The 10,507-nt window shown below is 64.7% G+C and overlaps 2 protein-coding genes across 2 annotated transcripts; one reads left to right on the top strand and one right to left on the bottom strand.

Annotated features, from left to right (window-relative positions):
* Positions 1-1,491: 1,491 nt before the first annotated feature.
* Positions 1,492-6,716, bottom strand: LOC113973791 (deleted in malignant brain tumors 1 protein-like). Its single transcript, XM_027696316.1, has 13 exons — positions 6,646-6,716; positions 5,984-6,321; positions 5,577-5,894; positions 5,201-5,503; positions 4,812-5,126; positions 4,336-4,692; positions 3,961-4,263; positions 3,501-3,872; positions 3,240-3,419; positions 2,994-3,089; positions 2,697-2,780; positions 2,272-2,519; positions 1,492-2,095 (listed from the first exon to the last, which is right to left on the bottom strand). Exons 1-13 carry the CDS (start codon positions 6,714-6,716, stop codon positions 1,739-1,741), a joined length of 3,342 nt encoding a protein of 1,113 aa, XP_027552117.1. The 3' UTR covers positions 1,492-1,738.
* Positions 6,717-7,740: 1,024 nt separating this feature from the next.
* Positions 7,741-10,287, top strand: AIP (aryl hydrocarbon receptor interacting protein). Its single transcript, XM_027696410.1, has 6 exons — positions 7,741-7,896; positions 8,038-8,217; positions 8,366-8,554; positions 9,049-9,225; positions 9,317-9,458; positions 9,544-10,287. The coding sequence occupies exons 1-6, from the start codon at positions 7,798-7,800 to the stop codon at positions 9,747-9,749; spliced, it is 993 nt and encodes a 330-aa protein (XP_027552211.1). The 5' UTR covers positions 7,741-7,797; the 3' UTR covers positions 9,750-10,287.
* Positions 10,288-10,507: the final 220 nt, after the last annotated feature.

The following is a 10,507-nucleotide window of genomic DNA, read 5'->3' as shown; positions in this document are numbered from 1 at the left end:
CTCAGAATGGCAGCAGCTCCAGTGCCAGCTCAGTCCCTGCACGAGTCCTTGTCCCAGCCCTGCCACACACACGAGACACCCACGGGCACACAGGCCTTGCTTGTACAATTCCTGACCCAAAGCCTTGCCTTTCCTGCCCAGAGCTGAGGGAAATCGGACAGAATATTAATAAACAACCTTCACTGAGAGCAGTCACCACCCCAGTCCTTCAGGCTTTGCAGGAGTTTTGTGGGGAACTGACCCAAATTCAAATCCTACATCTAAATTTCTAACAGGTTTTGTTAGAAAGATCCTGGACAGTAACTCCTAGAACAGCATGTAGAGACTGCACAAGGAGTAACAGAAGGTTTGCCATGCAGAACAGAAGTTCCTTTTTTCCCCATATTTTTTCAATAATTTCACCTCTGTAGTAATTACTGACTTGGGTTTCTGCTGAAGGGCTGGACGTGTCCATTGAGGGTTCATGGGTCTGGTGGGTTGTTTATGGCTGATCCTGACCAGCCCAGACCAAACCCAACCACCCCCATCACTGCTTCACCCCAAATTTGGGTCAAATATTGATATAGTTTATAAATCCTCCCCTTCCCTGCTACTCAGTCCTTCCTTACACACCCATGGAATAGATTTACTCCATCCTTTGTTCCCAACAACAGCTCTCTAGTCAAAATCCCAGCTCTCACAGACACAAACTAAACACACCTAAGGCAATGGTTCCATCAATACCTGGGGGTTGGGTTGGAGGATCACAATCTTACCAAGTTATGAGCCAGGGGATTGCATTTGGGAACAGCTCCTGCTGACTGGAAAGGATTCAGGCCCCAGGCTCAGTGTGCAGCTGGCAGTCGACCTCAGCTATCACCAACCACTTCAGCCATTCCCTCCAAAACGCCACCTCTCTCCCCTCTACATCACCTCCCACTTTCCTGCATAAAACAGTGGTTGTGTCCCCTCTAAATTACCCCTGGTTTTCAGCTAAAAGGGTCACCTCTGTCCCCTCTAAGGAACCCCAGGTTTTCTGTCCAAAATGCTGCCTCGATCTTCTCTGAGCTCCCAGCCCTTCTCTCAGAAAGGCTCCTTTTTCCTCGCTAAGGTACCCCCGGATTCACCCCACAAAAAAGGTGATTTCTTTCATCCAAATTACCTCAGCACTTCTGTGGAAAATGTCACCCCTCTGCTCCCCCTCCCAATTTTCCTCTGCTTTTCCCTCACAAACGTTCCTTCTGTCCCCTGCACAGGAACTCAGGTTTGACCCCCAAACCTCCCCTGCCCAGCTCAGGTTTTACCCCAGAACTGTCCCTTCCTCGATTTCCCCCCCAGAATGTCCCTCACTAATTGCCTCGTTTTTAACTCAAACTGTTCATTTTACCCCCCCGGGAGAGACGGGAGACCACAAGTCCCGGGTGCCCCGGGAACCCGCCCGGCCCCAGCCCGGCCCGGCTGCTCCTTCCCCGCTCGGTGCCACCACCCTGAGGTGACAGGAACAAACCCCGACACACCGAGCTGCCCCTGCTGCTGCACAGCGAGTGCCTGCCTCACATTTTCCAGCCCTTCAGTGTTTAACTTATTCATACAAAAGTTTTATTTGAATTTTCAAACCCTATGGATCCACATTTGGAATTTATTATATCCTAAAATCCCACATATAATATAGCAGATACGAGGATTTGTTTTGAAATGAGCTTTTATATGAATTAGTATTACTTGTCAATATATTTAAAAATAACAAATTTAAAAGGCTTTAGTATTTTACAGAGACACACCATCCCTCCCTATGAATTTTTAGGCAATTTTGGGCATTTTGGTCCCCTCCCTTTTGGGGGAACCCACCTGACCCTCTTGATTCCCCACTCATTTTCTCCGCTGCAACATCAGCCTCCAGTGACAACGGAGTGCCCCAAATGACATTATCAAAGATGATGACACAGAGCCCCCCCACCCTGCACACGTGTCCCCAGGGATGGGGCGTGGCCGGGGCATCCTCACTGCGACATCCGCAGGGTGCCGGTGCCGACATCATCATAGTCCATGTGTCCCGGGGGCTGTCCCGGGGGGTCCCTTGTAGCTCCGGGGGGACTTGGAAGGGGGCAGCTCCCACCTTGGGGACAGCAAAGGCAGGTGCCTGAGGGGAACAGCTCCGTGTACCCCCTCCAGACCCCGCCTGGGGTGTTTCTGCAGCCCCCGTGGATCTGCTGGATCCCAGCCCACCACCGCAGCCAAACCCCCCGTGGAGTGGCTCTCCAAGGGGGACAGGGCAGCTGTGGTTCCTCTTACCTGTGGGTGGGACACAGATCCAGCCCCTTCGTGCCACCCCCTCGGAAATGTCCCCAGTGCTGGAAGCAGGGGACTCCTCTGGCACGGCCGTGGCATCGTCGTAGCCATCCGGGGTTCCAGCCATGGCATCGTCGTAGCCATCCGGGATTCCGTGCCCGGGCAGGGCAGGGGGGGCTGGGACTGGCACGGGGGTACATGGCACTGACCCGGTGGCCATGGCAGGGACTGGCTGTGCCATCCCCCTCCAGCTGTGCCATCCCCCTCTGGCCGTGCCACCAGGGATGTGTTGGTAGCCCTTGGTCCCTCAGAGAAAGGTGATGCTTCTCTGCCCACTAACGAGGGGGGACGTGTCCCCTCAGCTCCCCAGCCCTGGCGTGTCCCCTCTCCCCAGCGCTCCCCACTGGGTTCCTGCCCTGTGCCCCTACCTGGGGCTGCCCTGGTGTCACTCCCCTCCACGCTGTTCCCGGTGTAATACAGCAGCTTCTTCACTGAGCCCTCCTGCGAGGAACCTGGAGGGGGAAAACAGGGTGTTGGGGGTGGCCAGAGGTGGCACCGCGGGTGACACAACCTCAACCACAGAGCACGGCTGTGATGGGACCGAGAGGCCCCCCCACACCACGGGGAGGAGCCAGTGCTGCGCCACCAGGACCCGCTGCTGCGGTGGGACTGTGGGGCAGAGCCCCCCTGTCCGGGCAGAGCTGGGGCACGGGGGCTGCACCGACCTGGGCGACTGGGCACCTCCTGGTACTCCGGCATCGCGCTGTAGTCCAGCTCCTCGTAGATGGCATCGGGGATGGCACCCACGGCTCTGCCGGGGCCTGGAACAAGAGGTAGCGCTCTCCCAGGGCCGTGGGCACCGTGGGTGGCACCGGGGTCACCCACTGCCCACCCTCCGAGCCGTTCCACACGGGGGAAGACCCTGAACCCCCAAAGCGGCTCGGACACGGCACCCACCCGCCGGGACCCACCTCGGCGCCAAGCACGGACACGGCACATCAGCACGGCCAGGGCGCCCAGGGCCAGGCACAGCAGCGTCCCCAGGACCACGCACAGGACCACTGGCACCGGCACAGTCCCCCCGGCCACCTGCGCGCTTGGCACCGGCACAGTCCCCCCGGCCACCGCAGGGCCGCTGCTGCTGGGGACGGCTGTGGGGACACGGCCAGGCAGTGAGGGGTGGGGGATCCCAGCCGGCCCGGCAGGGGGGCTGCTGGCACGGGCAGAGCTACCTGTGCAGGTGGCCCCGTCCGGGCACGGGGTGGTGGCTGTCTCGCTGGGGTTGTCACTGTCCTCCACACAAGCCACGTAGGCGTCCCCTCCGGGGCCGCAGGCCTGCAGGTGCCAGGGTGCCGAGGGGCACCCCCAGAGCGAGCGGGCCCCCTCCTCGCAGCCCACCCAGGCCAGCCAGGCGGGGGCCGGCTGCTGGGCGGGGGCGGGTGCCAGCTGCCCCCCGTCCCCACAGCCCAGCTGCCGGCAGACGGCGGCGGCGGTGCCGGGGCTGGTGCCGGTGGCGCACACGCGGCCCCAGGTGCCGTTGTGGAGCAGCTCCAGGTACCCGCTGCAGCGCCCGCGCCCGCCCGCCAGCCGCAGGGAGAGCTGCTCTGCGAGGGGAGCAGGGGGGTCACGGCACGGCCAGGAACCCCCCGGGGGGCTCTGCTGCTCCCCGCCCCGGGGACACCCGACACTGACCTGAGCAGACGGCCCCGGCCCCGCGCTCGCACTTGCGCCGTTCCGAGCGTGGGCATTCCCAGAGAGACTCCTCGCTCCCGGCGCACTCAACGACGTACGGCCACGGGGTCCCCGCGCCGGGGCCGAAGCGCGCCGAGCCGGGTGCCTCCAGTGCCGCGCCACAGCCCAGCTCCCGGCACACAACGGCGGCCGCCTGCAGGTCCCAGCGCTCCTGGCACACGCTGCTCCAGGTGCCACCGGCATAGACCTCCACGCGCCCGGCGCAGCGCCCGGCACCACCCGCCAGCCTCACCCGCCGGCTGCCTGCGGGCACGGAAGGACCGGGCTGGGGGCTGCTCGGGGCACCAGCACCCCGGCCCTCCTCGGGACACCCACCTGAGCAGACGATGGCTGCCCCATGAGGGATGCTGGTTGGCCCAGTGGTCATGTCCCAGACTATAAAGTCGTTCAGCCAGACATACATCTCCTGGTCGGTCATCTTCCAGACAGTGCGGACCACTTCTATTGTAATATTCTGCTCCGAATCGCTCATGTTCCACACGGGGACTGTACCAACGACAGCATCGCTCTTGTCCAGCCCACCGCAGCCCAGCTTCCCACACACCACACTGAAATTCCCTTCAGGCAAAACCTCTCCTGGCACACGGCGCCAGACCCCAGGGCTTATGGCCAACTCCAGCCACCCGTCGCACCGGCTCTCACCCTCCACTAGCCGCAGGGAACTGACGATGCCTGTAAAATGACCTGGCTCAGTGTTCCCCTCACCCCAAAACAGCCCTGAGTGCTCCGCTCCCGATTCTTGGGGTGTCCCAAAAGCCCTTGGAGGCTCTTCCCACAGGTGCCACACAGACCTGAGCAGTTGACAGCGGCAGCATTCCCCGGGGTGCAGGGGGGCTTCCCCAGCACCGCCACGGGGCACTCGCCCGGGTGCCGCTCGCTCCCGCTGCAGCCGAAGGCGTCCGGCCTCAGCGGCCCGTCCCCGCTGCCGAAGGAGCCTCCCGGGGGCACGGTGACGGCGTGGCCACAGCCCAGGTGGCGGCACAGGACGTCGGCATCGGGCAGGTCCCAGTTGGTGGCACAGACAGACCCCCACGTGCCCCTCACCGCCACCTCCACCCGCCCGGCACAGCCCGAGCTGCTGTTCCCCAGCCGGAAGCCCGTGTAGGCTGTGGCAGAAAGGGCGTTCAGGGGGGTGATGGTGGGGGGACCCCCAACACCCCCCAGTGTCCCCGCTGCTTACAGGAGCAGATGATGGTGGCGTGGCCAGCGCAGTCCGGGCTGTGGGGCACCCGCCGGGCGCAGGCACTGAGGAGGGGCTCGGTGCCGGTGCAGTTGAACCCCCCCTCCCACAGCGGCCCCGTTCCCGCCCCAAACCGGCCGCTGCCAGGGATGGCCAGTGCCACGCCGCAGCCCAGCTCCCGGCACACCACCTGGGCCATCTTCATGTCCATGTGCTCCGCGCAGACGCCAACCCAGGCCCGGTGCTGCCGCACCTCCAACCGCCCGGCACAGGCTCTGTCCCCCCCGACCAGCCGGGAAAACCCTGCGGGAGCGGTGCAGAGTTGGCACTGAGGGATGTGCCAGGAACGCCACGTCCCTCCCAGCCCGGCTCCTACCTTGGCAGATGACAGCAGTGTCGAACTCATGGATACCGTTGTAGGGTCCCCAGCCGCGGATCCTGCAGTCCCAGAGTGTGGCCTCGTCCCCCTTGCAGTCCACCACGGCCAGGTTGATGGGCCCAGACCCAGTGCCAAAGCGGTCGCGGGCAGCGTAGGCGCCGGCAGCCGAGCCACAGCCCAGCTGCTGGCACACCACCTCGGCATCCTCCATGTTCCAGTTGTAATCTTCCACCGAGCCCCAGTGTCCCCGCAGCTTCACCTCCACCCTCCCGGCGCAGGGACCGCTGCCGCCCACCAGCCTCAGCTCCACGGCCTCTGCACCGGGACACCGGCACAGCTCAGTTCTGCCCGGCACACCCCGGCACGAGGTGGGTGCCCTGGCACGGCCAGCCTGTCCCCCTCACCTGTGCAGATCACCCCCACGTCCCGCTCGTGGCCGCAGTAGTGCTGGCCCCATCCGAAGTGCGGACACTCCTCCAGCACCTCCTCGGTGCCGCGGCAGAAGAAGGGCTGGAGCCAGATCCGGCCGCTGCCCTGCCCGAACAGGGTGTACGGGGACGCCGAGGCCACGCGGCCACAGCCCAGCTGCCGGCACACCACGGTGGCCCAGAGGGCTTCCCAGTCGAAGTCGTAGACGCAGACGGAGCCCCACTCACCGTCGTGATTCACCTCCACGCGTCCGGCACAGCGCCCGCCGCCCCCCACCAGCCGCAGCTGCCCGGACCCTGCGGCACGGAGGGTCCTGAGCCGGGCCCAGCACCAGTGGGTCCCCACTCCCACCACCCCGCCACTCACCCCCACACAGCTGCAGGCACAGCAGCAGCCCCAGTGCCCCGACCGGCCCCATCCCAGCGTCCCGCACCCCCACCGCAGGCAGGGGATGATGTATCAGCAGCGCCAGGGGAGCCTTTATCAGCCGGGGGATCGCCCGGCTGCGGGGCCACGGCCTCCAATAACCTGCTTCGTGCCCAAATATGAGGCTCGGCTCCGCTTCTGGCGTCACACACCTCGCCACAGTGGGCCGGCACACAGATGTCCCCGGGGGGAGCCGCCCCCCCCCCAGCACCTGGGCCGAGGGGGCCCCTCCTGTTTCCCCCCGTGGGTCCAACTCTGCCGCTGGAGTCTGGCAAGAGCCATCCCTGCGCTGACAGGATTCGCCCCAATCCCGCCGGAGCCTCCACGGGACCGCCCTGAGGAGCGGCACGAGGCAGAGCCCCAGGGCCCCATCCCAGGGTGCCCCCTCCCCGGGCGGTGGGAGCAGCCCCCGGCTCCCCGCGGGGGCGGCGGGTCCCGGTGCCTCGCGCGGGCGGTGGCACATGGCGGGGCTGCCGCAGCTGTGCCCCCGCGCTCGCCTCGCCGCCGGGGCAGGAAGGAGGCGGTCACCGCCCGCCGGGGACGCGGCGTCGGCACCGACCGCACGCGGCTCCTGCCACCTGCGCCGGCACCGATAACGCCGCCGCTCTGCGCGCCGGCACCTGGGCACGGGCAAGGCACGGGGGGGCACAGAGCCCGCTCGGCGCTGGGGCTCCCGCCTGGGTGAGCCGGCACCGAGCACCACCGCAAACAAGGCGTGCGGGAGGGGGGAGCAGCAGCTCCCGCGGGGTCTCGCTTTTGCATGATGGTGAGGACGTGGCTGAGCCGCCGCTCCAGCAGCGCCGAGCAGCGCCAGTGCCGGGGGAACAGCGTGTTCCCGGCGGGGTCACACCTGCGGCGGCGCAGCCACCGCCACGTGCCGCCAGCCCCGCGTGGGACCGGGCACCTGCCGCCTGCCAGCGCCCCCGTGTCACCCCACCGTGGCTTGTGGGGCTAATCCCAACCCTGGAGAGCCCTGGAGTGTCCCCCTGGTGTCGCAGGGACCTGCCACAGCTGCCCGGCCCTCCCGCCCGCACGGAGACCCGGCCGGGCCGGCACGGCTGCGGTCTCCCTGCGGCGGGCGGGGACGCCGGCAGTGGTTCCCGGGGACACCGTCAGCGCCTCCCCCCCCACCCTTCCAAGGACACGGCACAGTGTCCGTCACAAGCGCTGGAATGGGACCTGGGATGGGGTGGGCGGGAACCCCCGTCATGGCCACGCCCCCCGCCCGTGACCACGCCCCCGCCTCGCAGCGCCCCCGCCGGGCCGACAGGGGGCGCCGCGCGCGGCCGCGCAGCTCCGGAAAGAGCCGATCGAAGGCGGAGGCGGCCGAGCCGGGGCGGGCGGCGCAGGCGGAGGGGACGCGATGGCGCAGCAGGTCGAGCAGCTGCGGGCGGACGGCGTGCACAAGGAGGTGCTGCGGGAGGGCACCGGGCCGCTGCCGGACTTCCGCGACGGCACCAAGGTCAGGGCCGCGGCTGGACGGGCGGGGGGGGGGGGGGGGGGGCGACGGGAGCAGCAGAACGCGGGGGCGAAGCGCGCATGCGCTGCCCCCCTCCCTTCTGTGTTGCCATGGTGATGCCGCGGGCTCCTCCTGCCACTTCAGGCCACCTTCCATTACCGAACGCTGCGGTGCGACGATGAGGAGACGCCGCTGGACGACAGCCGAGCGCGGGGGAAGCCCATGGAGCTGATCGCCGGGAAGAAGTTCAAGCTGCCGGTGTGGGAGGCGGTGCTGCGGACCATGCGGCCGGGGGAGCGTGCGCGCTTCCGCTGCGACACCAAGGTGGGCGGGGCCTGCACAGAGGGGCGTGGCTTGCCGCTTAGGGGCGGGGCTTCCGGCCGGCCCGCTGCGCCCCACCCGGGGTGGCGAGGCTGGAGCACCCCTGTGTTCGCCTTCCCTCCCCACATCCCGGCTCCCTCCCCTCCCGCAGCACGTGGTGCTCTACCCGCTGGTGTCCAAGAGCTTGCGGAACATCGCAGCGGGGAAGGACCCGCTGGAGGGCCAGCGGCACTGCTGCAGCATTGCCCAGATGCATGAGCACTACTCCCTGGGGTACCCCGACCTCGACGAGCTCCAGAAGAACCCCCAGCCCCTCATCTTTGACATCGAGGTGCTCAAGGTGAGGGACCTGCTCATGCCGGCCACCAGCACCCCTGCCCAGGTGGGGGCTGTGGGCACTGGGGCTCTGCCCTGATGGAGAAGGGTCTGGAGCACCAGGAGGGGCTCAGCCTGGAGAAAAAGAGGCTCAGGGGGAACCTTCTTGCTCCCCACAATTCCCTGACAGGAGGGTGGAGCTAGGTGGGGATCAGGCTCTGCCCCCAGAGAACAAGGGGAGACAACCTCAAGTTGTGCCAGGGGCGGTTCAGGTTGGATATTGGGGGAATTCCTTCATGGAAGGGGTTGTCCAGCCCTAGCACAGGCTGCCCAGGGCAGTGGTGGAGTTACCATCCCTAGAAGTGTCCAAAAAACACACAGATATGGCACATGGGGACGTGGTTTAGTGGCGGCCTGGGCAGTGCTGGATTAATGGTTGGACTCCATGGTCTTAGAGAGCTTTTCTAACTAAATGATTCCATGATCCTATTCTCTGATTCCATGATGGGGTGCTGGCAGGTGGAGCCACCCGGCTCCTACCAGCAGGACCCGTGGGCCATGACGGATGAGGAGAAGCTCCAGGCTGTGCCCCTGATCCACAAGGAAGGCAACGAGCTGTACCGGCAGGGCAAAGTGCCCGAGGCAGCTGCCAAATACTACGATGCCATCGCCTGTCTCAAGAACCTGCAGATGAAGGTGGGGCCCCCCGGATGCACACAGGCATGGCCACTGGAATGCAGGGCTTCAGAGCTGCCCCTCACTCTCTCTGCTCTCTCTCACCCCGCAGGAGCAGCCGGGCTCTCCGGACTGGATCGAGCTCGACCAGAAGATCACACCCCTGCTCTTGAACTACTGCCAGTGCAAGCTGCAGAGCGAGGAGTACTACGAGGTGCTGGATCACTGCTCCTCCATCCTCAACAAGTACGAGGGTAAGGAGCCAGGGTCCATCCCAGGCAGCTGCAGCGGGCGCGGGGAGATGCTGGCGCTCAGCTGAGCCCCGGCTCTGTCCCCCAGACAACGTCAAGGCCTACTTCAAGCGGGGCAAGGCCCACGCAGCCGTGTGGAACGTGGCAGAGGCACAGGCTGACTTCGCCAAGGTGCTGTCCCTCGACCCCTCACTGCGCCCCGTGGTGTCCAAGGAGCTGCGGAGCCTGGAAGCGCGGCTGCGGGAGAAGGACGCCGAGGACAAGATCCGCTTCAAGGGCATCTTCTCCCAGTAGAGCCCACGGCCGCAGCGGAGAGCCCAGCGCTCTTGGGACAGGTTCCTTTAGATATTCCACATGTGGAATGGTCATGGATGTTTATTAATGTTTAATACAGATTTTACTTATTTGAAGTCAGTGGAAGTGGCCCTGGAGCTCGCCGTGGCCCAGGGACACAGCCAGGCACTTAAGTGGCAGCGTAAAGCGTCGCAGCACACGGCTGAAGCTCTTTGCTGGGCTCTAGACTCTGCTCATTGTCACACCAGGGACACGTGGGTGACACGGGCCCGCTGCTCCCTGCCAACTTGTATCCCTTATTTGACGTTTTTATACTTTATGGTGGCCACACAGCCTCGGCCCCAGCTCCAACCCCTTCCTGCCTGTTCTCCTCTGTGCCACACTGTTGTCACTTCTCCAGGCTGCTGCTATCACCTCAAACCAGTGTTTCCTCTCATCATGTCAGCGTCGGGAATATTTTATATAGAATAACGGCTTGTTCCTGCTATCTCTATAAACCTCCAGTCGTGCTATGACAAGATAAACTCAAGTAAAACCAGTCACAGCCCCTGATCACTGAAAATTTGCTGTTAGAGGTAAATGAGGAAAAAAAAGTTGGAGAGAGGTAGGAAGAGGGCTGGAGGAGGTTACCAGTACATACCCTAGAGCAGTGGCACAGCCCACACACCCCAGGCTCTTCTCCTTTTCCTAAATTGCTGTGCCCCAAGGCCACCTCCCTGCGTGACTCCATGTCCCTGGGGGCATCCCACAGCTTTCCC

The sequence above is a fragment of the Neopelma chrysocephalum genome, unplaced genomic scaffold (assembly GCF_003984885.1).
Source record: "Neopelma chrysocephalum unplaced genomic scaffold, ASM398488v2 Primary Assembly neopelma1_106b, whole genome shotgun sequence".
Taxonomy (NCBI): Eukaryota; Metazoa; Chordata; class Aves; order Passeriformes; family Pipridae; genus Neopelma; species Neopelma chrysocephalum.
Note: the sequence above shows the minus strand (reverse complement) of the source record. Positions and strands in the feature narration are given on the sequence as shown.